Below are 26314 nucleotides of genomic sequence, written 5' to 3'. Positions count from 1 at the left end.
AGGAGGAATTTCATAGGGGTCAGTGTTGGGATCCACAACTGTTTACATGATACAAAGGAACTGAGGTCATTGTTGCTAAGTTTGCAGATGACACACAGGTAGTGTTGAGAAACTGGGGAGGCTGCAGAAGGATTTGGATAGGCTCTGAGAGTGGAAAAGAAGTGGCAGATGGAATACAGTCCTGGAAAGTGTGAAGTTATGCACCTTTGGTAGGAAGAAGAGGCATAGACCTTTTTAAATAGGGAAAGGCTTCAGAAATCTGAAGGACAAATATTTGGGACTCTTCGTTCAGGATTCTCTTAAGGTTAATGTGCAGATTCTGTTGGCAGTTGGGAAGGCAAACACAATGTTAGCAACCATTTCAAGAGGACTAGAAATACAAGAGCAGCGATGTACCACTGGGGGTGTATAAGGCTGTGGTCTTACCACATTTGGAGTATTGTGAGCAGTTTTGCGGCCTGCATCTGAGAATGTGCTGGGGTTCCAGAGGAGTTTTACAAAATTGATCCCAGGGATGGCCATGCAAGGAGTGGTTGAGGACTCTACTTGATAGAGTTTATAAGGATGGGGAGAAATCTGGTTGAATTTTAGACAACATTGAGAGACCTGAATAGATTGGATGTGGAGATGCTTCTACTAGTAGGAGAGGCAAGCACCCAAGAGCACACCCTCTGAGTGAAGGGATAGCCTTTTAGAACTGAGATGTGAAGGAATTTTCTCAGCCACAAAATGGTTGATCTGTGGAATTCCATGCCGCGTGAACATGTGGAGGCCAAGTAATTTAAGACATAGTTAAGACAGAGAGGTTTCTGATTAGTGAGGGGATCAAGGGTTACTGGGAAAAAATGGTGTCGAGAAATATATCCGCCATGATTGATTGGTGGAGCAAACTCTGGGCTGAATAGCCTAATTGTGCTGCTATATGTTAAGGTCTTAAGGCGATAAGGAATTGAAATTCCAGGTGATTATAAACTGAAAGAATTGTGTTCGAAAATTAAGAGTGGAATTATTGGGCATTTCTTGCAGCAGCCTTAAATTCAGGCAAAAAGAAATTGATTTTAAAGGGGAATAGTTTAGATTTGGGGAGTGTGGATCTAAACATGGAGGAATGGCACTCTGAGAGATCTGGATTTAATGGACCGTTTCTGTGCTGCTCCATTCTATAATGCAGCTGGTACAACGCTGACATTACTTTGAGCTGGAGAAGTAAATACAGGGATACGTTGTTTGTTTGTATGTAAACTTAGTGAATTAGTAACTGCCAATCCAGAAATTATCAGCTTGGTCTTTTTTTGGTTGGGACTTACTTGTTCGCTTCATAACTTTGAAAAGCATATTCCAGTGTTGACAAGGTGCAAGGCTGTTTTTCAACATTATTTCTTTCGCAGTTTTAAGATAGTAAACTTTGAATTTTCTTTGTTATTTTTATTCTTGTCTTCATTATTCCTTTTTACCCCATTATATACAAAGCCTGGAATATGTTATTCACTACGAATCACAATTGCTGGGTCAGTTTTAAGATAGCTTAAAGTTTAAGTTGTTATGGACAGTTTTAACATACTAGACATTATTTTGAGTCTTGTACTTTACTTCCCTTCTTCCAAGTTCAAATCTTTATTGCTACTGTTCTTTCACCCTTCTCCCACAGGGATCATCATGAATGCCCAGTGTCAGCCTGTAACTGTAAATGCATGCAGTTGGATACAACTGGAAACCTCATCCCAGCAGAAACCTCCCAGAGCTAAAACGCATGAATACAAGGGACTGTTGTCTTTGAAAACCTTCATGTATATCTTCTGAGCAACTGTTGCTGTCAAAATAATACAAAAGAACTTCCATCATCTTGGCAGTTTGTCTGTCTGAATGATTTTTGTGTTGTATAGCAGAAATGTCCTTGAGTGTCATGGTTTTGGAGCTGGTCCAGTTCATTTCAAGATTTTTCTTCAATTGACTTGAGATTCTGACCATCGTTCAAGAAATGCCATGGATGATACTGAAAATAGTACTTGAACTTGCCACTAGAAATGAACCAATATTCGTATTTTGTCTCTAATAGTCATTTTAACTTTTGAGAACAACTGAATGAGACACTTCAACAAATACTGCTTGGATTCACCTTGTACAAATTTATACAAGCTTGTTTTTCAGTTCTGGGAAATTAGTATTATTGAACATAGAAGATATGCCACAAAATGTAGCATTAAGCAAATTCAAAAAATTGGTTATTATTCCATTATAATTTATTTCACTTCATATCCTGAATTTCCATATAATTCTAAATACTGCAAAGAGGAATATCTGAACACTTCTGTTTTGCAAATCAGTACTGATGAGTTAAATTCTCTCTTCCTGTGATGTCATTAAAGACTATAAACCTGTGATTCACTACCTTTATTAAATTTAGAGTATACTGTCTATTCATTTCTATGCAGATATATTGGAGGCATATGGTCCTTTACTAAAGCAATAACTGTTTAGATAAATACTAATTCATGATCTAAAATCAGGTTCAACTTGGCAGTTTAATTGTTAAAATCTAATATGGCTGTGGCCACATTCATGAAATTTTGACAAATAAATTATCTAGTAATGTGCAAAAATACTGGATGTATTAGTTTACTTGAGTGTGCAGATTACTTTTTCACAAATGTGTAAACTTCATTGACTGTTCATATTACTTCTCATGTGTCTGCCTAAAACCAAAGGTGTTCTATTTTTAACTGGTGTCTCAAATTTGTAAATAAAGTGTGCATGTTTTCTCAAAGTGTTTTCATCTATAAAAGCTTTTCAGAAGTTTGTGGAGATTGTTTGATGGGCATAGTTTTAAGAACAAAATGTCAACTATATGAGATCAGTACCTGAGGTTCATGCAAATAAAATTTAATTATAATGGAAAGAGGCTCAATAGCACTCGATGTTCAGAATATTACAAGTTGTCCAGCCAAATATATTCAATTTTGTTTGGAAAAAAAAGAAACACTAACCCAAGGGGCTGATATCTGCCACTGTTGAAAATTTTTAAATATTCTAACCACAATATAAGTGAATACCTGTTAAGGGGAGAGTAGACTTGTTCCCCCATCTATGATAAACTAAAGGTTAGAGGATGCATACAAAAGTTCATTTGTAGGATGAGGGTGGTGTTGCTGGGCAGACCAGCATTTATTACCCATCCTTAATTGCCAAGAGGGCAAGTAACTATCAACCATGTGGGAATCAAAAGTAGGCCAGGCCAAGTAACTATAATAGATTTCTTTCCATAAGGTCCATTAGTGAATCAGATGGATTTTGATGAAAATCAAGTGGTTGCATAGTCGCTGTTAGGTTCTAGCTTTTTAAAATTTGAATTCAGATTCACCATCTGCCATGATGTGGTGCAAAACCATATCGCCCACGACATTACCCTGGGATTCTGGGTTAGTAGTGCTACTATACTATCACCTCCACCGCTTCAAGTTACATCAGGTATTTTGAGATCTCCAAAAATGATTGAGGTTGGGTCATTGAATATTCTTGAGGTAGAGGCAGACAAATGCTTGATATGCAAAGGAATCAAGAAGTTTATTGGGGTTAGATGTAAATGTGGAATTCAAAGTACTTACAGATCAGCCATAAGTTTTTTTTGAATGAGGAGCATGCTTGAGGAAATAAATGACCTACTGTAGTTGTTTGTACTTACTACCATAAACTGTTAAACATCCATTGTAAGATAGTTTTCAGATTCTCGAACTTTGATTCTCTAGTATACATGATATTATTCTTTCATCTTTAATATATTTTGTCAACTCTTTTCACCTTTTATTCACCAGGACAATCCAAAAGTAAAGGAAAAATACTCGTATGAGAGGAAAATGCTGATTTGTTGGCAAGTGGACTCTGGTTGATTTTGCAGTGCAATGCCTTGATCAGAATGACTGTTGCCTGTTGTGTTGAGTTGGAGCAGATGCAGGATGTGTTCTTTAACCTGCCTGATGCATTCTCCATCGTAACACTCATATGAGAATCTACTTGCCAATTGGTTGGCATTCTTCCCTCCGTCAGTACAATTGTTCGCTTTCCTTTAAGTTGGTATTTCTCATGTATTGCCCTAATGAGTGCAAGCTAAAAATCTTTGCTAAAAAATCTTTTTTTTCAGCAATACTCAAATCTGTAGTGCCTAATAACACATTCTGATCTTCAATCTGTGCCACTCAAAGCAAACTAATAACCATTTGTACTCTAAATGGTCCATAATTCAGCAGTATTTTGAGTCAGTATTTTGGCTTTATACATTTCAGGGCAGAAGTTGAAATAATTGAAGCAGCAATTCAGAAATACAAAAAAAAGTTGGTCTTTACTGAAATCCAAACAAACTTGAGTACCTTCATTGACAGTAATCTGGTCAAAGTGTTTTAACCTAAATGTCACCAATGAAATGTTTGGTCTGTTATAGTCCAATTTTAAAACAAATTAGTAAGCCAGTATATTTTACACTGCAATCCTTTGAATCTTAATGTTTACCTTTTACTTGTTCTTGCAGGTGAAGTACTATGATTTGTCAGCTCCACATATGGAAAAAAAACAAATTTCCAAAGTGCCAATCTCTCTCGACCTTAAGTATCCATGTAAAATGATCTTTCCACAAATATGTCTTGGAATATTGCAAAACAAATATTTTCAATAAATGGCTACAAACACTTTTTATCTTTCATTTCAAAGTAAACAACTTCCAGAAACTGATTACTATATTGACACTTGTATAGAGTAAAATGATAAATTATCAGATCTTCTGTTAGTTGAGATCTTGTCTTCCGAATCATACCTTCTCATTATATTAAAAAAAAGAGGAAATCAACCACTTGCTGTAACACTAAAGGGATAGTACTGTGGAAATTCATGTATGATGTTCAGCGCTTCATTGTAAAGATGGAGATCTGAGAAACAAAGTAAGGAAGGAAATTAGTGTGGCAAACTCTTGAGCCTAAATAGTTATACCTGAATTGCAGTACACAGGGGAAAAAAAAAATCTACATCATATTTCAATTTGATAACTAACTGCTCAACACTGAATTTAAAAAAACTTTCATTTATATACACATCTAACCACAACTTCAGGAATTTCCAAAGTGTGGGATACAACCTATTAACTGCTTTTAGATTAGAATAATAGAAGCCCCACAGCGAGGAAGCAGGCCAATTGGCCCATCGAGTCTATCCCAACCTTCCGAAGAGCATCCAACTCAGACCCACCCCCTTACCCTATCCCTAGGACTCTGCACAACTTTGGACTGTGGGAGGAAACTGGACCACCTAGCAGAAATGGAGCTAATATGCAAACTGCATACAGATAATTACATGAGGGGGAAATTGAACCTATGTCTCTAACACTGAGGCAGCATCACTAACCATCTAGCCAGATATGCAAAGTTAAACAAGCCTTTTGGACAATGAATGAGTAACCAAGCAATTTGAAATAAAAATAGGAAGTGCTGGAGAAACTCTGATTTGTCAGAATTTATAGAGAAAGACAGTTAGTGTTTCAATTTCAAAGACATATAGAATCAAAGAGTCTTCAGATTCAACACTAACTTGATTTCTCTCTCCACACATACTGAATGTCTCCAGGATTTTCTGTTTTTATTTAGTTTCTCATACCTGCAATATTGTGCTTTTACCTGATAAGGTAACTAGCTTTTTATTTTGTTGTTGGCATTGGTAGAGAGCATAATGTAACAGAAGACTTAAATGCCTGTTCTTTGAATGGTGCTGTACCATCATTCAATGTCCTATATTGCTGCTCAATGTACCATGCATTTGTCAAAAAGTAGAATCCTAAATATTTTACATAATTTACATGACAATGCAGTGCAGCCCTTTGTTATTATAAAGTTTTCATAAATACCAACTAATAAAGTCAGTCATATTATCTCATATGCAGCGTGTACCACCAGGATTTGACAACCCCTATATCATGATAGTGGAGGCAGAAAATAAACAGTTCAAGCTACCTTATTACATGTAAAGAGGCATGAAAAAAATCAATTTCCTGACTGTTATTTTAGGACATCAAGTCCCAGGGCCTGATGGCCTATATAGTAGGATTTAAAAGGAAGTGGCAACAGATATAGTGGATCCATTGGTTATAATATTCCAAAATGGATGCAAGGAATGCAAATATAACAACCATATTCAAAAAGAAGAGACAAAGTAGGACATTGCAGACCTTAGTGAGTTTAAAATGTCACTGGGAAACTGTTAGAATCCATTATTAGGAAGAAATAACAGGATATTTAGCAAGTCAAAATGCAATCCATCAGAGTTGATATGGATGTAGGTTTGCTCTTGGTTTGAATGGGCTGAAGGGTTACGGAGAATGGGCAGAAAAGTAGAATTGAAGCTAAGAGGAGATCAGCCATGAGTGTAATAAATGGCGGATCAGATTTAGCAGGCTTAATTGCCCACTCCTACTTTTTCTGTTCTTATTGACAGTTTACCACTACCAAATAAACATGTATGTTTTCTGTACATTGAGCTAGAAAAACATTTGAATCATTGTCTCATAACAAACACAAATGCTGAAAAACCTTTAGTCTTTAACTTATGCATTGCACAAACATGTTGCACTTTAACATACATAATGCAGTCATTCCATTCAAGGTTTTCAGAACTATTTTACATGAAAAGTTATAAAGTTGTTCCAGTTAACCAACGAGGATAATAATCTTACCCCTCTATAAAAATCTTTCTACTTACTGCTTGTTCTAATGTCACTGTAGGTTTCAGCTTTAAGAACTGTTAAGTTCACAAATGCTCACTTTATCCACATAAATTTGTATTTGATATTTGTCAAATTAAATTGGGCAACGGGGAATATTCTCAAAAATTGGGATAAATTATTAAATTACATTCCGGAGGAAAATCAACATTCCAGAGGAAAATGTGGGAATAAACTGGGGAGTACTAACTTGATTCCACATGATGTTGAGATAGAAAATGCTGTTCCAATTAAGCAACATCCTTATAGAGTTAACCCTCTAAAATTGGGACAGGTTCAAAAAAAGATTGAAAGCATTCTCAAAGATAATATAAGCAAAGTGGGTTACAATAGATGGAGCTCACCCACAGTAATAGTACCAACACCAGATGGAACCCAATGTTTATGCATTAATTACTGCAAAGTCAAAGCAGTTATGAAATCTGATTCAGGGGTGGCACGGTGGCTCAGTGGTTAGCACTGCTGCCTCACTGTCAGGGATCTGGGTTCAATTCCCACCTCAGGCAATGGTCTGTGTGGAGTTTGCACGTTCTCCCCATGTCTGCGTGGGTTTCCTCTGGGTGCTCCAGTTTCCTCCCACGGTCCAAAGATGTGCAGGCTAGGTCCTAACACTAAATTGCTCATAGTGTTCGGCGTATTAGTCAGGGGTAAAGATGGGGAATGGGTGGGTTACTTTTTGGAGGACTGGTGTGGACTTGTTGGGCTGAAGGGCCTGTAGGGAATTTAATCATCTAATCTAGTATCCTATTCCATGGCTGGACAACAACTTACATGCCAAAGCTGGACTTAACTCAAAGCATAGTAGCAAGTACCTTTAGACAAAGGATATTTCGGCTTTCAGGGCACCAAACGGACTTTACGAGTTTAAAGTTGTTCCATTTGGTATGAAAAGACCATCTAATAAACTCATTTTTAGACTACCCAACTGTGTGGTAGACAGATGATATGGTAATATTTAGTTACAAATGGAAGGAACATTTGGAGCATCTATTGGAATTGTTCGATCAATCGACTTGAGAAGACAGGCTTAGTGGTAACCCTAGCTAAGAGTGATTTCACAAAAGCCCAAGTCACATTCCTAGGCCATATCATTGGACATAGACAGATGGCCTCACAGGATGTGTAATCAAAGGTTATTGGGTAGTTTCCCATACCAACACTGAAGAGGGAAATATCACGATTCTTGGGACTGAGTGGTTTTTATCAAAAATTCATACCAAATTTTAGCTCCACTGACTTGTTGAAGAAGTGCAGAAAATTTCTGTGGAGGGAAGAATGTCAGTAGGCATTTGACAGTCTGAAAACGTCAAGCACCGCAAGAAAATGATAAGAACATAAAATGACCTGTTGGATATTTTTTCCAGAAAGTTGAATATTCATCATCAGAAATATTCTACAATTGAGGAGACCTTGAGTTTGGTGTTGGCATTGCAACATTTCAACATTTATGTTGCCAGTAATGTGTCTCAGACAATTGTATATACTGATCATAACCGTTGATGTTTTCAGAAAGTATTTAAATAAAAGTACCAGATTGTTTAGATGGAGTTTTTTGTTACAGCGATTTAATTTGAACATTACACACGTGGCAGATTGAGAAAATGTAATTGCCTGCGCGTTGTCATGTGTATAGGGAGAAAAATTTCAATTAGAAATAGACTGTCATATTGAATGTTTGCATGCTTAGAGTCAATGTAAAATATATGTATTGAAGTGTACTAATAGCATGAGGCTAAAGGTTTTGAAAATTGAGCCATGTTTGTATATTGATAGCTCTTTATTGTTTAAAGAAGGGAGGTGTGATGATTCTATGACTTTAAGAGGTGTATTTTGTCCTGGTTTTTCTTTTTGGAAGAGAGATTGAGACAGAGGTGTGAGTAGTCTATTCCAAACCAATAAACAGCTTGTGAGGACTTGTTTTTTTTTTAAATAGTTGAAACAATAGAAGCAGCATGAATGGCTGGAATCAGACTCCCGCAGAATTAGTGTTTAGTTTAGCATTGAGCAGTTGTTGGGGCTTTGAAGCTGCGATACATCCTTTCCTTCTGCAGCTAAACACTTGAGTTTTCCCTCTGTCAGAATTTTCTCTTGATGTTCTATGTTCCTGGTCTGGAGAAACTTTGCATGCGGGACTATCTATTTTACTGAATTTGCCTTTACCAAGGGTGTGTTTATGGGATGTTACTATACTGGAGTAGTTGCTGTTTAGGAGTTAAATAATTTATTATTCTGTTAAGATTTTTAAAAGAGTTAATTCTGCTTTCCTTTGTTTGTATTTTAACTGTCGAGTAAGAACAAAGGGTATATTGCTTAAAGCAGAGTAGTGTAATCATTGAATTACATCTGTTACACAGCATCTTACACTTGCCTTAAATAAGATGACGTTAGGGTCTAGGCTATTTCCTTGGTATATTTGAAGGGGTTTGGTCTAGTCCAAAGAACAGCCTTTGGCCTTTTGCAAGTTTGGAGAAAGTGAGGACTGCAGATGCTGGAGATCAGAGTTGAGAGTGTGGTGCTAGAAAAGCACAGCAGGTCAGGCAGCATCCTGATGAAGGGCTTATGCCCGAAACGTCGATCCTCCTGCTCCTCGGATGTTGCCTGACCTGCTGTGCTTTTCCAGCACCACACTCTCGACCCTACTGCAAGTTCGTATGATACCAATGAACTGATCAGAACATCAGTTACCTTGCAGGATAGCTCTGAAGCACTCTACCCTATTTCGGCATCAAGCTTGCAAGGTGAACAAATGGACAGGCTTGATAAGATGCTGATAAGGCCACCTTCCATCATGCTGAGCTACATAAATCCGAATGGGACGACCAGTGAAACATAGGCTTGTGGAAGACAATATTGGAGAACCCATTAACAAATCTCTCTTCTACTCTCTGAAATTTCTACTTTGAATCAGTTTCCAATGTGAATTAAAAATTGTTCTTTTTCTGTAAAAGTTTTGCATGTTATAGTTTGTTCCAATATTTCCACAATGGATCTTTCAACGGCAAGTCACAGAAGGGCATTGTTTTTTTTAAGGTTCAAAGTCTGAGATGGAAAATTCAAAGCAGATCCAAGATGCATAGTAGAAGCATAGTAAAAGTTTACAAAAAGGTGGAAAACTTTAATAAAGAGGCAGCTAGTCCAGAGTATGGTTCATTAGATTATACGTTACTACCTAGTTATCAAATGGATTCAGCAGGGCATGTAATTTTACCAACAGAACAAATAATTCTGACAGATATGGAAGACAAAAGATCGTAATCAATATTTTGACTACTGATGTTTTGGGGCTAGCAATTTCCTTTGAACAGAAGAAAGCATGATTATCTAAATCTCTCTAACTATGTCTGACATCACCTCTACATTTCTGTTTAGGACCCCTTACCTAGCAGCTTTTTCAAACTGATCTTGTTTGGGAAAACACTGACAACTTTTTTTTTAATTCATAGGTCTCTTAAGTTATTGCAACTTCATATTCATGTCGTTCATCTTATCCCAGATGATGGTAGTACTGGAAATATTAGATTCCAGAGTAAAACCTCGTATGATAGAACAAAAGTTTTACTTTTGCAATTAGTCCCCTTTATGGTTTGTAAAGGATCATTTTCACAATATTTTTAACAAAAGAATACAAGTTTATTATACAAATGAAAAGAAAAATCATCACCAAAAAGAACAATTCAACTATTTTCCTCAGCAATATCTTTTCCAGATACTCAATGTCTAAGTATCATTCTTATTTTAAGTCTAACTTCTTACTTACTTTTTCAAGTTTTGGTTGTCTGATGGCTTAAACCTCTTCAGTTCTGACAGTTTGAAAACTTAGATAAAACCCTTTCAACTTGTAGACTTCTCAAACTAAAGCCTTTTTGCTAGAGTGAAACTGTTCTGAACTGAAATCTGGTTCTGAACTGAACTCAAAACAAAAACTACTGGCCCCTGATCTGTTCTCTAGGGATATCATTAAAGGTTCCACTTTGCAAACACTTCATCAATTAACTTTTGACAATCACAGGAACACAGCTATGCACTGACTGAAGTCACATGCTTTCTCAGAGACTGTTTACTTCACTGTTCAAAATGACATTGACCTCAAAAAAAACCTGCAAAGAACTGAGACCAAAAAAATTCAAAGGACAAGACATTATACATAGTATATATGAATAGAAAGCAAGAAGATTATCAAGTCTCAGAACTAACCAAAATAGGAGTAAGAAAAAAAAATGCAAAGAACTGAAATTAGTCACAATGAAAAATCCAGGCATCAAGTAAGTGTTCCAACAAAAGAAAGCTTTAACATTGATCATTGTGACAATGACCTCAACAGGATATCAATAAGCCACTGCTCCCAATCTTCTTAAATTGATACATAAAGTCTACAAAATAAGTACAAAAAAAATACATAATTTGATTAAATCACAGCTTTTGGAAAGATTTTACAACAAATTCATGTTGTCGTACATACCAAAACTGCTTTTGTCCTCTCGGAAAGGAGCATAATATGCAGCCTTGATGGTGGCTTTTGGTGTGATCTTTCCAACCACTTCAATGACTCCACTCAACTCCTCATCAAGCTACAAAACAGCATTAAAAATAGGTAAAATAGACTTTGCATTTGTTCATATACAAGAGAATTGGAAACATTTATAACACAGAAGGAGGTCATTGGTCACTGTGTCTGTCCCAAACTAGAAAAAAAGATAAAGCTACCCAATTCCACCTTGCAGTGCCTGGTTCATAATCTATAGGTTTCAACACAAATATATGTACAAATACTCTTTAAATGCAATGAGAATATCTTCCTCTACAATCCTTCCAAGAATTTACTTCCAGACCCTTATGAATTTGTGATGAAATAATGATACACAGTGCTCAACAGTATGCTGGAAGTGAATGTTCAAAGTGGGGATTGGGCTGCCATTTAATTATGCTCCTTTGCCTTGGATGTTACTGGAGCTGCACTCAGCCAGCCAAGTAGTGAGTATTCCATTACATTCCTGATTTGTGCCTTGCAGATGGTGGGTGGAGTTAGGATAGCCAGGAGGGAAGTTAATTCTGTGTTTTTATAGCTTGTCCAATTTTCTCTTGGAAATCTGAACCCAACATGTTGATGGTAGGGAATTTAATGATGATAAATGTGCTGAATGTAATGGGGAACAATTTTATTCTCTTGTTGAAAGTTATCACCGCCTGACATTATTACTTGCCACTTACCAACACAGGCGGAGTTACATCCTGATTCAGTCGTTTGCAAGCACAGACTGCTCCAGCACAGCAAGTTCCCACGGAAAGTTGACTCACTCAATACTGTTTTGTTTTAGCGTTGTTGAGAAAGTAGTGCAGATATATTCATTTAATTTTTGCTTTAATGTCTTTTGCCACGGAATCCAGCAATACATAGAAGATATTTGCCTAAGTGCTTCTTTCTGGTTCTCAGTCCTGAAATCCCTCACCTCTACCATTCCAAAGATCCCTGTAATTTTTTTTTTTGCTGCCATGTAGACCTCCAAGGTCTAAATGCAGCAGCGAGTTCTGGCATACCAAACAGCAAGCATGGACCCTCCCAGTGATTGTGCAGGTTAGAGGAGATATTGCTCCCTCCCAGTTCCCACCCTCCATTCTTAGAATTCCTCATGTTCAGTCAACCACCAGGGCCTTCAGCTCCTCCTCCTTGTGATGACACTATGTCTTTAAGAGGTGTATTTTGTCCTTTTTTTAAATGAAGAAAGGCCGAGACAAAGATGATTAGCAGTCTATTCAAGTCCAATAAAATGAATAATTTGCGAGGCCTTTTTATTTGATAAGTTGGAAAAATAAAAGCAACCTCAATGAGTGGAGTCAAACTGCCACAGAACCAGAATTTTTACTTTTAGCTTTCTGCAATTGTTACGGTCTGAAGCTGCACGTGGAAGCTCTTACTCCTTTCTCTCTCTCTCTGTTGCAGCTTAAAGTTGGGGTTATTTTTCCTGCTGCTGGAATTGCTTGAGACAGTCCATTTTACTGACTTTGTCTTTACCAAGAGTGTGTTTATGGGATGTTACTACATTGGAACAGTTATTTAGTAGTAAATATATATTATTGTTTTGTTAATCATTTAGAGTTACAGTTAAGCCAATTCTTTTATTTTAATTGATTCTGTATTTTAATAGTGTAAAAATAAAGTGTGTTTTGCTTAAAGTCGAGTTGTTTGATCAATTAAATTGCATTTGTAATGCAATGACTTACATTTACCTGTAAAATAAGAAAAAGTTAGGATCACAGCTATCTCCTTAATATATTTTGAGGGGGTTTGGTCTGGTCCATAATATCCTGCTCTGGTCTGGCTCCAACCTCGTTGAAAGCCCAACTCCTGTGCTTGCCCTTACCCTCTTTTTTTTTGTCAGCTTAGTTTTGGATGTATTCTTCAGCTGCTCTCCCATTCTGTACTGAAGTTCTCAACTCCATCTAGTGGCAGCAGTTGGTTGACTGAGATAGTTCTGGCAAGTTAATAGCCAATGTCTGACATTAGATGGAGCCTGATGAATCTGAAAGGCTGTTTTAAAACACTACTTTATATGGTTGCTTCTTTTATATTTAGTGATTAATTTTATTTGGCAAGTTACTTCAACCAGAAATACACACATAACAGTACATTATTTCAAACTGTGCATGTTTCCAGACAAAATAAAATGTCCACAGGAACTTAATTTTGACGGTAAAAATGGTTCCTATGAGAAGAAATGCTTCAATTAATGTAGTTTTACCTGGAAAGTTGGGATTTGCAGAAATGAAATGACAGATTTAATTGAGGATCACCTGTAAATGGGAAGTCACTCATTTTAATTTGCATTGTGGAATCGTCAGCAAGCCTATTCACTTCTGATTGAATGAAGCAAGATCATTGGTGAAGCAGCTGAAGGTGTTTGGGCCTCGGATATTACCTTGAGGACGTTAGGGCTTTTGTTATGAAGTGATACGTAGTCTCCCTATCTCTGATCCAGGAGACCTGGGTTCATGCCTCACCTGCTCAAGACGTGTGTAACAACATCTTCGAATACATTTATGAGAAAATATCTATCCTGAGGCTTTTCAATGTGATGAAAGTCCCTCATGGCCCAACTCTGCAACAGTTTCTTTCCCCAAGTCATCAGGCTCCTTAACACAGCGCAACTGGACTCTTTCTGTCTGAAATTCTTTTGTATTGCTGCTGGAAAAATCTCTAACATTCATCATTCTTCTGTTACATTGTAACTTGCATATTTTGCACTTTACACCATGGACGCTTGTGTAATATGTGCTATAAACGTAGCACCCTTGGTACTGGAGGAACACTGTCTCGTTTTTACTGTATCAGTTGTATATGGTAGAAATGACAAATAAAAGCTACTCTATTCTACCCACCACTGAGCTCGAAGGCCCAGGTTCAAGCCCCACTTGCTCCAAAAGTGTGTCATAACATCCCTGAACAGACTGATTATTAATGTTTCCTGAGGAACTCCTGCAGCAATATACACAGGGTCTACAATGACTGGCCCAAAACAACCACACTTCTTCCTTTGTGTTAAAGAGCATTGCACCCAGTGGAAATTTCCACCAACTCCATTGGCTTCAATGTTATTAGGGCTCCTTGATGTTGCATGATATCAAGGGCAGTTGTTTTTGCCTCGCCACATGAAACTGTATCTTTTGGATCAATGCTTTTGCAAGAACTGGAATTCCCTGGACATCAGTAAACAGGTTATTGCATTGCACTTTTCCCTCGAGGGCTCACTGCTGATGAAATCTTCCGTCGCCAAGAATGGACTAATGGAGTACTGATTGGCTAGTTTGTACTTATTCTGTTTTTGTGACCAGGAGGTACAATTTTCCACATTATTTTATAGATGCCAGTGTTATAGCTCTACTCAAACAATTTGAACAGTGACACAGCTAGTTTTGGAGCACAAAATTCAGTACACCAGCAGGGATATTATAGGGCCTATGTATCCATTGGGCTCCAAGTGTTTCTTAGTATAACATAGAATTAATAAAATCAAATTGACTGAAACTCATCAGCATAGCTGGGGACACCAGAAAGAGTCTGAGACTGATCACCCATTTTGCACCTTTGGTTAAAGATGGCTACTGAGACTTGTATTTAACTTACATGTTGATATCTGCTAGCATTGGATGATTTTAATTGTGTAACCTATTCCTTGTGTTAGTTGTTTAATTGTTCACGACCACTTATGATTCAACACTGCAAGACTACAAGCACTGACCTGATCCACTGGATATGCCCAACTTACCTCAATTATTGATGATATTCGCAAGAAAACGATTGCTCAGTGTTGTGGAAAAAAATATCAGCAACTTCTGCTGTCTGCATGTTGCCTTAAAACGTGGAAATCAGGAATTTACTGTCTGATTTCAACCAGTTTCTCCAGAAACTACACTATCCAGGTATCACTGACAGAAGGATTTAAAGTGCAATAGTTATCCATTGGATTGACACTAAATTTTTTAAAGTTCTTTACTAAGTCTTAATTAAAGCCAAATAATCCTGAAACAATCACTGAAAAATCATTTGTACAACTATGAATTCTTATTCCTCCAAATTTCAAACTACTGTTGAAATTCTACTTTAATTTTAAAAAACTTTTTCATTTTACCTTACTTCTGTCAATCCTATCCTATTCTCCATTATCTTAATTTGCCACCTTAGAGTCATAGAGATGTACAGCATGGAAACAGACCCTTCGGTCCAACCCATCCATGCCAACCAGATATCCCAACCTAATCTAGTCCCGCCTGCCAGCACCCGGCCCATATCCCTCCAAACTCTTCCTATTCATATACCCATCCAAATGCCTCTTAAATGTTGCAATTGTACCAGACTCCATCACTTCTTCTGGCAGCTCATTCCATACACTACCACCCTCTGTGTGAAAATGTTGCCCCGTAGGTCTCTTTTATATCTTTCCACTCTCACCCTAAACCTATGCCCTCTAGTTCTGGATTCCCCGACCCCAGGGAAAAGACTTTGTCTATTTACCCTATCCATGCCCCTCATAATTTTGTAAACCTCTATAAGGTCACCCCTCAGCCTCCGACGCTCCAGGGAAAAAAGCCCCAGCCTGTTCAGCCTCTCCTATAGCTCAAATCCTCCAACTCTGGCAACATCCTTGTAAATCTTTTCTGAACACTTTCAAGTTTCACAACATCTTCCTGATAGGAAGGAGACCAGAATTGCATGCAATATTCCAACAGTGGCCTAATCAATGTCCTGTACAGTCGCAACATGACCTCCCAACTCCTGTACTCAATACTCTGACCTATAAAGTAAAGCATACCAAACGCCTTCTTCACTATCCTATCTACCTGCGAATCCACTTTCAAGGAGCTGTGAACCTGCACTCCAAGGTCTCTTTGTTCAGCAACACTCCCTAGGACCGTACCATTAAGTGTATAAGTCCTGCTAAGATTTGCTTTCCCAAAATGCAGCAACTCGCATTTATCTGAATTAAACACCATCTGCCACTTTTCAGCCCATTGGCCTATCTGGCCAAGATCCTGTTGTAATCTGAGGTAACCCTATTCGCTGTCCACTACACCTCCAGTTTTGGTGTCATCTGCAAACAATAACTGTACCTCTTATGCTCGCATCCAAATCATTTATGTAAATGACAAAAAATAAAGGACCAAGCACCGATCCTTGTGACACTCCTCTGGTCACAGGCCTCCAGTCTGAAAAACAACCCTCCACCACCACCCTCGGTCTTCTACCTTTGAGCCAATTCTGTATTCAAATGGCTAGTTCTCCCTGTATTCAGTGAGATCTAACTTTGCTAATCAGTTTCCCATGGGGAACCTTGTTGAACACCTTACTGAAGTCCATATAGATCACATCTACCGCTCTGCCCTTATCAATCCTCGTTGTTACTTCCTCAAAAAAACTCAATCAGGTTTGTGAGACATGATTTTCCACACACAAAGCCATGTTGACTATCCCTAATCAGTCCTTGCCTTTCCAAATACATATACATTCCGTCCCTCAGGATTCCCTCCAACAAGTTGCCCACCACCGACATCAGGCTCACTGGTCTATAGTTCCCTGCCTTTTCCTTACCACCCTTCTTAAACAGTGGCACCACGTTAGCTAACCTCCAGTCTTCCGGCACCTCACCTGTGACTATCAATGATACAAATATTTCAGCAAGAGGCCCAGCAGAGTTCTAGGGTACACCTGATTAGGTCCTAGGGATTTATCCACCTTTACCCGTTTCAAGACATCCAGCACTCCCTCCTCTGTAATCTGGACATTTTGCAAGATGTCACCATCTATTTCCCTACAGTCTATATCTTCCATATCCTTTTCCATGATGCACTATACTCACTTAGTATCTCCACCATTTTCCACGGTCCCACACAAAGGCGCCTTGCTGATCTCTGTGGGGCCCTATTCTCTCCCTAGTTACCCCTTGGATTCTCCTTAATTCTATTTGCCAAAGCTATCTCATGTCTCCTTTTTGCCTACCTGATTTCCCTCTTAAGTGTACTCCTAGTTCCTTTATACTCTAAGGATTCATTCGACGTATCCTGCCTATAGCTTACATAAGCTTCCTTCTTTTTCTTAACCAAACCCTAATTTCTTTAGTCATCCAGCATTCCCTATATCTACCAGCCTTTCCTTTCACCCTGACAGGAATATACTTTCTCTGGATTCTCATTATCTCATTTCGGAAGGCTCCCCATTTTCCAGCCATCCCTTTACCTGCGAACATTTGCCCCCAATCAGCTTTCAAAAGTTCTTGTCTAATACCGTCAAAATTGGCCTTTCTTCAATTTAGAACTTCAACTTTTAGATCTGGTCTATCCTTTTCCATCATTATTTAAAATCTAATAGAACTATGGTCGCTGGCCCCAAAGTGCTCCCCCACTGACACATCAGTCACCTGCCCTGCTTTATTTCCCAAAAGTAGGTCAAGTTTTGCACCTTCTCTAGTAGGTACATCCACAGAACAGATAGCGCAGATGAATGCATGGCTGAGGAGCTGGTGTATGGGAGAAGGATTCACGTTTTTGGATCATTGGAATCTCATTTGGGGTAGATTTGACCTGTACAAGAAGGATGGATTGCACCTACATTGGAAGGAGACTAAGATACTGGCAGGGAAATTTGTTAGAGCTGCTCGGGAGTATTTAAACTAGTAAGGTTGGGGTTGGGGTGGGGGGGGGGGGGGGGGGAACTAGCGTTGGGACCCAGGGAGACAGTGAGGAAAGAGATCAATCTGAGACTGGTACAATTGTCCTGTATACACTTAACAAATTCTTCTCCATCGAAACCCTTAACACTATGGCAGTCCCAGTCCTTGTTTGGAAAGTTAAAATCCCCTACCATAACCACCCTATTATTCTTACAGATAGCGGAGATCTCCTTACAAGCTTGTTTCTCAATTTCCCTCCGACTATTAGGGGGTCTATAATACAATCCCAATAAGGTGATCATCCCTTTCTTATTTCTCAGTTCCACCCAAATAACTTTCCTGGATGTATTTCCGGCAACATCCTCCCTCAGCACAGCTGCAATGCTAGTCCTTATTAAAAATGCAACCCCGCCACCCCCCTCCTCTCTTGCCCCCCCTTTCTATCCTTCCTGTAGCATGTGTAATCTGGCACATTAAGCTGCCAGTCCTGCCCATCCCTGAGCCATGTTTCTGTAATTGCTATGATATCCCAGTCCCATGTTCTTAATCATGTCCTGAGTTCATCTGCCTTCCCTGTTAGGCCCCTTGCATTGAAATAAATGCAGTTCAATTTATTAGTCCTACCTTTGACTCACTTCTGTTCTCAATTGTACCAGTCTCAGATTGATCTCTTTTCCTCACTATCTCCCTGGGTCCCGATGCTCCCCCCCCCCCCCCCCAACCCCTAACCTTACTAGTTTAAATACTCCCGAGCAGCTCTAACAAATTTCCCTGCCAGTATCTTAGTCCCCTTCCAATTTAGGTGCAATCCATCCTTCTTGTGCAGGTCAAATCTACCCCAAATGAGATTCCAATGATCCAAAAACATGAATCCTTCTCCCATACACCAGCTCCTCAGCCATGCATTCATCTGCTCTGTCTGTTCTGCATGTATCAGAATTTATTCGATGTGATTGACTGAAGGTCCTCATTCTTGCTGTTCTCCATTCACACAGGTCACCAATTCTCTACTACGTGTGTTGAATGAAAGTAGATCCCTAATTAATGTTACATTGCCTTGAAATACCCACCTAAAGTTCGACGTCAGCTACAATTTCAAACAATAATTTGCTGTTGACTGAACGTTTAAGGTCATTATGTTTGGGTAATTGTTCTTGGATTATGTTAAGAATTATTGAACATAAACATCATCTCCATCAAACACTAACTAAATGAAACTTGGTATGTAACTGGTTTGTGAAAATTTTCTAAAAATAGCATGATCCATGTCTAAATTGTGTACTGCAGTATTTTTGAAACTTGATTCTACTACTCACAAATATACCTATGTCGCAAAGATTTAAAGCAGAGGTGCATGTCTATAACAATGTTTTGGATTAACAATTTATTTCTACAGCAGTTTAATTCAACCCTTTGGTTCACTATCCTTCTCATAATCAGTTCAATAACACATTAGTTGCAAATGTACAAGACTGTTGAGCAACTTTGCGGTTTCTTTCTCCATCTTCCTTTTGTATTGTTAGGGTCTATAGCCTCCTAGCAGCACCACCAAAATGGTTGTAGCACACTGATGTAAAAGCCCACAGTGAAGGATAAGAGAGGGAAATTGTCATAGAGCAAACTTTTGATCTCCTATTTCCCTAAATGGTAGCCTGATCAATCATTCAGTTCCATTTGACCCTCTGCACTTTGCAACAGCATAAAATCCATGACTCGTCCACTTCTCTTCAGTTCTAAAGATGTTATTGAAGTTCACGTTTTAACTACATATGATGTCAAACTTGGTGAGCTTCTCCAGGCTTGTTTTTATTTTTTAACCTATTTTACTGATTTGTCAGTGTTGCAATAACCTAATTGATGAGAACTGTTGTGTGATTTTTTTTTAAAAATCTAATTTTCCATAATTACAAAAGCAAAATACTGATGGTACCCAGCATGTGAGATTAAAGGAAAATGCTTAAGAAACTCAGGTCTGGCAACATCTTTGCACAATGTACATTGTTAGATTGCCGTCTCCCCCTACATCACCAAGTTAAAGGCAGAATGTAAACCAGCTTGTACTTCATAACACATCAACAGTACCCAGTTGTTCAAGAATATGGTTTTGTTTTAAGCAAAAACAGAAAGGGCTGGAAAAATTCAGTGGATCTGTCAGCATCTATGGAGAGAAAATACAACCAGATCTGAAATTCCTCCGCACTTTCTGTTTTTCTTGCAGACTTTGCAGCATCTGCAGTTGTTTTATTTCCGAATTTTAAAAAAGATCAGAAAAACAAATCAGTTTGGCATGTACTCATTTTTAAAATTCACTTACTGGATCAGTCATTTCTACTGTTACATTCTTCCCATCACCATCTGACAGAACAAAGGAAATCCCAGAGGGGTGAACCTAATCAACAAAATCACAAATATTTGTTTCGTGGTCAATACACAGTAACATGTGGCAACAAGACAAAACTCCTGAATCTAGGAACACTACTATTGAGCAAAATTATTTGTCCTATTTTAGTTTTAGAGGAGAAGTTGATAAGAAGGGAGATCAGGAGTGCAGGCGGCAGGGTCAGCGAGTGTAAGAAGGGGGCGAGCGAGGTGGGCTGCGAGGAAGGGAAGATACAATCAGGGAGGGGAGCTGAGGAAAGGGTAGACTGAGACGAGGAGACACTGGAAAGAGAATACAGGATGGAACATTGAGTGGGACACTGAGGGAGGGAGAGGGCGAGTAGGCCGGTTCACTGAGCACTCACTGATCTTCCAGTACCTTCTGAACTCTGCCCACGAAGCAAACGGCTCTCCCGGTAAACCGCGAGACCAAGCTCGTGTTAATCCTCGTGCGCGGACCCTCCAGATCGTCCGCCATTTACTCCCGTTTGTCTTTCCCCTGGAACCACGAACCTCCCGCTATTTGGCGGGAATCGTTGACTATTCTCTCCACACTCACTTCCACCAGGTGCCTGTGCGGCGCAGAACACAATCCCCCGCGCTTTGAACACCACGAATATTGTTCCGGGTTCTCATCAATCCTAACACAGTATTATTCCACATTTGTGTTTCTGCGTCCGTTGACGGTATCGAACGAATCTTATACCTGTTCTAGTGGTACTATTTCGCAAAACCGCAGGGGTTCTATATCTGAAATAAAAACAAAAATTGCTGGAGAAACTTAGCAGGTCTGGCAGCATCTGTAGAGAGAAAAGAGTTAACATTCCGAATGCAATGATTTTTCAGTTTTTTAATTGATCCCAGTCTTCGGACTGGGAGAATTTGCAAATATGTAGACAGAGCCTGAAAGAGAATTAGCCAAGGTTTCCCCATACATATTGTACTAAATTACATCAGAAAGGTCAAAATAAGGTTCCGCTGTGATGTCCTTCATGGTGCAGCAGTCTGCTTACTGTGTCCGGATTTAATAGCTACTTGGAACTGCATCCTGTGTACATGTATTCCAGCAAAATGTTGAAGCATTTACTTGGCGGAGAGAGAAAATTAGTGTAAAAAAAGCGGTAAATCCACATTACTGTTGGTAGATCAATAAACAATTACGAGACAGCGATTTGAAAATATACTTTGTTCCAAAATGCAATTTATGAAAGGTCATTTTACCAATTGTCAAAATTCCTGAGAAGCTGTACAATAATTCGTCTTGAGTCGTCATAAAATACTTTATTGGGCAAAATTATTTGTCCTATTTTAGTTTTAGGGGAGAAGTTGATAAGAGGGGAGATCAGGAGTGGAAACGGCGGGGTCAGCGAGTGTAAGAGGGGGGCGAGCGAGGTGGGATGCGAGGAAGGGAAGGTAAAATCAGGGAAGGGAGCAAATACTTTATTTGCTCAATTATATCCCACAACTGGGATATAATATTTTACTTGATGTTGCAATGAAGTGGCACAGGAGCAAATTAAATCAGCGCCGACGCTTCACATAACTATCGTCTCTTTACTATCCTTGATATCAATCCATTATAGTAATCGGCATATAGTACGTGCCCACTTTGGAATCATACAAAAGAGGCCCATCGGGTCTGTGCAGGGAAACATACAGTCGATAAACTGTGGCGCTGAAAAAAAGCACAGTAGGCCAGCAGCATCTGAGGAGCAAGAGAATCGACGTTTGGGACTTAACCCTTCATCACGTGCGGGGAGGCGGATGGTGGCTAGGGGAAAGGTAGTTGCGATGGCGAAAAGTGAGCGAAAGTGGGAGGTGATTGTTGTAGGTCGGTGGGAAGTTTGGAGAGGATAGGTAGGTCCGGTCAAGACGGCAGAGCCAAGTCCGAGTAAATGCTTCAATGGGATGGGGTCCGGGGAGAGGAGATTTGGAAACTGCTGAATTCAAAATGTTGAGGCAGTGTGGTTGTAGGCTCCTATTCAAAAGATGAGATGTACCTCCTCCAGTTTGTGAGTGGCCTTGTTTAGGTGGGTGGAGAAGGCCCATATCGTGGGGGAGTGGGAGGGAGAATTGAAATGGATGGCTACAGGAAGGTGGGGTTGGTTGATGCGTATGGACCAGCGATATTCCCTGAACCGTTCCATGAGTTTGCATTCAGTCTGTCCGATATAGAGGAGTTCACATTGAGAACAACAGTTGAAGTAAATGAGGTTCGGAGATATGTTTATATGCATAGGTTTAGGGTGATAGGGGAAAAATATAAAAGAGACCTAAGGGGCAATTTGTTTCATGCAGAGGGTGGTACGTGTATGGAATGAGCTGCCAGAGGAAGTGGAAGAGGCTGGTACAATTGCAACATTTAAAAGGCATTTGGATGGTTATATGAATAGGAAGGCTTTGGAGGGATATGGGCCAGGTTCTGGGACTAGATTTGGTTGGGATATCTGGTTGGCATGGATGGGTTGGACCCAAGGGTCTAGTTCAGTGTTGTACATCTCTTTGACTCCATATGCAAGTAAATCTTTGTTGGATTTGGAATGATCCTTTGGAGCCTTGGATGGAGGTGTGGGTGCAGGTTTTGCACCTCTTATGGTGGCAAGGGAAGGTGCCAGGAATGGCGATGAGGTTGGTGGCGAGTGTGAACATAACCAAGGAATCATGTAGGGAATGGTCCCTGCGGAATGTAGATAGGGGTGGGGAGGGAAATATATTTTTGCTGGTGGGACCTGACTGTAGGCTGCAAAAATGGCAGAGGATGATGCACTGGAGTTGGAAATTAGTGGGATGGACTGTGAGGACGGTGGTGATTCTATCCTTGTTACGATTGGTGGGGGGATGGGGTTTAAGGGTAGAGGTGCAGGAAATGGAGGAGATGCGATTGAGGGCATTGTTGATAATAGGGGAGGAGAAATTAGTCCTAGAAGTAGTAAGACATTTGGGATGTCATGGAGTGGAATAGCTCGTCCAGGGAGCAAATACGGCAGAGGCGGTGGAATTGGGAGTAAAAGATCACATTTTTACAGTCAAACCCACCGACTCCCACAGCTACCTTGACTACACCTCCTCCCACTCCTGTGAAAAATGCACCATACTTAGTCATTCTGACTTCTCCAGCATCTGCAGAATCTGCACGTTCTTTTCCTAGGCCTTTAATGTTATGACACTTTTAAGTGTTCATCCAAGTACGTTTTAAAACGTCGTGAGGCTACCCGCCTCAACTACCCCCACAGGCGCTGCCTTCCAGATCCTCTACTGGGTGAAAAACATCCCCAAGTCTCCTCTAAACCTCCCACGTATTCTTCTAAATTAATCAGGCTGCAAATTAACGGCAGGAAATGTGTAGGGCTTATCGTTAAGATCCAGATGTAGACACCCCTTGCCTTGACAGAGAGTCAGAGGGCTCCGCGAAGCCTGGGCTGTCATCGGCCCTGCTCACGTGACGGGCTCCGGAAGTTGCGCTCGCGGCCGGCCCGGGGAACGTTAAAAATAACCGTCCACCGCAGGGGAGTTGTTGACCGTGACCCTGGCCTTGTCTCGGCTGGTGGCCGACCGACCGACTGATAGGGTGTGTACCTGCAGCTGCGCTCTCGCTTTCATTCTGGGCGTCGTGTGACATTATTTTGGCGACCCAGCGTTTGTGTGCGGGCTGTTTGAGTAGCCGCTGGCGAACGCTCAGCGCCCTCCTTCTCACCCGTCCCCGGTTTCCCGAGTAAGTCTGAATTTTTTAAAGACAAAAAAAAAATCTACGGGATGCTCTACACCCGAAAGGAAAACCGTGAGCGCTGGAAATGTTCCGCAGGTCAGGTAGGGCTGGTGAAGAGGAGTTTCATCAGAACTGCTTCGTGATGACAGCTGTCTCCTCTTGTGCCATAAATGTGTAACAAGGAGCACGACAACAATATATTTTGTCATAAGAGAAACTGAGCTAGTCCTTACGTGGAATGATACTATTAGCTACGTTTTCAGCATTAAGGGCCCTTGTTTTTTGTAAGTTTCTTGAAGAAAAGTTAGTGTGTAGAAAATTTTCGAAGTTGAACCCCAAAAAATCGCAACAGCTTAAGCATACTGAAGCTAATACAGAAGTAAAGCGCTGTGGAAATTGACAACTTTAAAAACATAAGTTGCTGGAAAAACTTGGGTCATACACACAGGATGCTGATGGGCCCTGATAAATTTAGCAATGTGCATGCTAAGAATTGCTATCCAAATTGAGCTCTTGTTATCGGTTCTGAGCTGTATTATCTTCAAGCTGTGTCTTTGGGTGAGATTGGGTACTTCAGATTAAAAACGTGCATTTTAATCTTGAAGATGATGATTGATGCTTCTTTGCAACAAGTTATAGAATGGCTTTAGTGATGAAATTTCCATAGGTGCACTGAAAAACCAAGAATGACTTGTACAGACAGAAAAACAACAGTAAATAGGGCTAAAACTGGGAGGGGGAAATGGTAAAAAGACAAAACGAATGGCTCTTCACTTGAATGCACATTGTATTTGGAACAACATAAATACTGCTTGTCGATATGATTTTATAGCCATATGGAGCCATGGATACCAGGAGATCAAACTTGGGAGCTAAATGTTCAGGGGAATATTTAAAACATAGGGAGAAAGGAAAGTGTGATGGGGTTGCATCGTTGGTATGAAATTAAACAGTGTGACAGCAAGAAACCATTTTGAAGCAAAGATAGTTGGAGGCAGGAAATTTTAGATCGAAGACACTGATCGGAGTAGGCTATTGGACTGCGAACAGTAGCTAAATGTGGAACAGAATAATTAGGAGATAATGAGGGCACATATCAATGACAGCATATTAATCATGGGTAACTTTAATATTTATGTAGATTGGCAGAGGAATTCATGACAGAGAATTCATGTTTTTTTTTCTATAGTTTCCTCAATCAATGGAGACTAATACAAAGGATGTAATAGAAATGCATAATATGATCTTACAGAGTCAGTGTGGTTTCATGAAGGGGAAGTCATGCCTGACAAATTTTACTAAAATTCTTTTGAGGAGGTAACAAATGGGATAGATAAAAGGAAGTAATGGATGTAATATGTTTGGATTTTCAAAAGTGTTTGATCATGCCTTAACTACTTAAGAGCCAATGGTGTAGGAGATAGTGACCTACCATGGGTTCATTAATTGACAAAAGACAGAGTTGGGATGGGAGCATTTTCAGGACGGCAACCTGTGATAAATGTGCTTCAGGTATCAGTGCTTTGCCACAATGATTTACAATATGTTGATGACCTAATGGAGAAAGTGAATGTACTAGAGTCAAGTTTGGGCATGACAAAAAATAGGTAGGAAGACAAGTGGTCTTTTTAAACTGAAACATAACTTTCTTACTTTTAATGTTCAAGTAGTCATAGAGATGTACAGCACAGAAACAGACCCTTCGGTCCAAATCGTCCATACCAACCAGATATCCCAACCCAATTTATTCCCACCTGCCAGTACCTGGCCCATATCCCTCCAAACCCTTCCTATTCATATACCCATTCAGATACAATTGCAACATTCAAAAGGTATCAGCCTCCACCACTTCCTCTGGCAGCTCATTCCATACACGTGCCACCCTCTGTGTGGAAAAAGTTGCCCCTTAGATCTCTTTTATATCTTTCCCCTCTCACCCTAAACCTATGCCCTCTAGTTCTGGACTTCCCACCACCCCACCAGGGAAAAGACTTTATTTATTTATCTTATCCCTCCCCCTCATGATTTTATAAATCTGAAAGGTTACCCCTCACCCTCTGAAGCTCCAGGAAAAACAGCTCCAACCTGTTCAGCCTCTTCCAATAGCTCAAATCCTCCAGCCCTGGCAACATCCTTGTAAATTTGTTCCGAACCCTTTCAAGTTTCACAACATCTTTCTGATAGGAAGGAGACCAGAATTGCATGCAATATTCCAACAGTGGCTAACCAATGTCCTGTACAGCTGCAACATGACCTCCCAGCTCCTGTACTCAATACTCTGACCAATAAAGGAAAGCATACCAAATGCTGCCTTCA

General features: G+C 39.7%; 3 protein-coding genes across 9 annotated transcripts in view; 2 read left to right on the top strand and 1 right to left on the bottom strand.

Moving 5' to 3' along the window:
- mios (missing oocyte, meiosis regulator, homolog (Drosophila)) overlaps window positions 1-2764 on the top strand; it is a 58310-nt gene extending 55546 nt beyond the window's left edge. For both annotated transcript variants that reach the window (XM_072575417.1, XM_072575418.1), the window contains exon 11: window positions 1649-2764. In XM_072575417.1, the coding sequence (XP_072431518.1) occupies window positions 1649-1745 (97 nt within the window). In that variant the 3' untranslated portion in view covers window positions 1746-2764. The remainder of the gene's footprint in view (window positions 1-1648) is intronic.
- Window positions 1-23693, bottom strand: part of rpa3 (replication protein A3) — a 43082-nt gene extending 19389 nt beyond the window's left edge. Inside the window, exons 1-4 of one of the 2 annotated variants that reach the window (XM_072575427.1) lie at window positions 23676-23693; window positions 20672-21042; window positions 20228-20302; window positions 11214-11322 (exon numbers count right to left, since the gene is read on the bottom strand). In XM_072575427.1, coding sequence (XP_072431528.1) covers window positions 11214-11322; window positions 20228-20302; window positions 20672-20770 — 283 coding nt within the window. In that variant the 5' untranslated portion in view covers window positions 20771-21042; window positions 23676-23693. Of the gene's footprint in view, window positions 1-4314; window positions 4914-11213; window positions 11323-20227; window positions 20303-20671; window positions 21043-23675 lie in introns of those variants that run through there. The other variant, XM_072575428.1, reaches the window with a different exon arrangement.
- Window positions 23694-23696: 3 nt separating this feature from the next.
- umad1 (UBAP1-MVB12-associated (UMA) domain containing 1) overlaps window positions 23697-26314 on the top strand; it is a 70850-nt gene continuing 68232 nt past the window's right edge. For 2 of the 5 annotated variants that reach the window (XM_072575424.1, XM_072575421.1), the window contains exon 1: window positions 23720-23860. The gene's annotated coding sequence lies outside the window, so the exon portion shown is untranslated. Of the gene's footprint in view, window positions 24005-26314 lie in introns of all 5 variants that reach the window. The other 3 variants (XM_072575425.1, XM_072575426.1, XM_072575423.1) reach the window with 3 other exon arrangements.

Source organism: Chiloscyllium punctatum, chromosome 8 (genome assembly GCF_047496795.1).
Source record: "Chiloscyllium punctatum isolate Juve2018m chromosome 8, sChiPun1.3, whole genome shotgun sequence".
NCBI classification, from domain to species: domain Eukaryota; kingdom Metazoa; phylum Chordata; class Chondrichthyes; order Orectolobiformes; family Hemiscylliidae; genus Chiloscyllium; species Chiloscyllium punctatum.
Note: the sequence above shows the minus strand (reverse complement) of the source record. Positions and strands in the feature narration are given on the sequence as shown.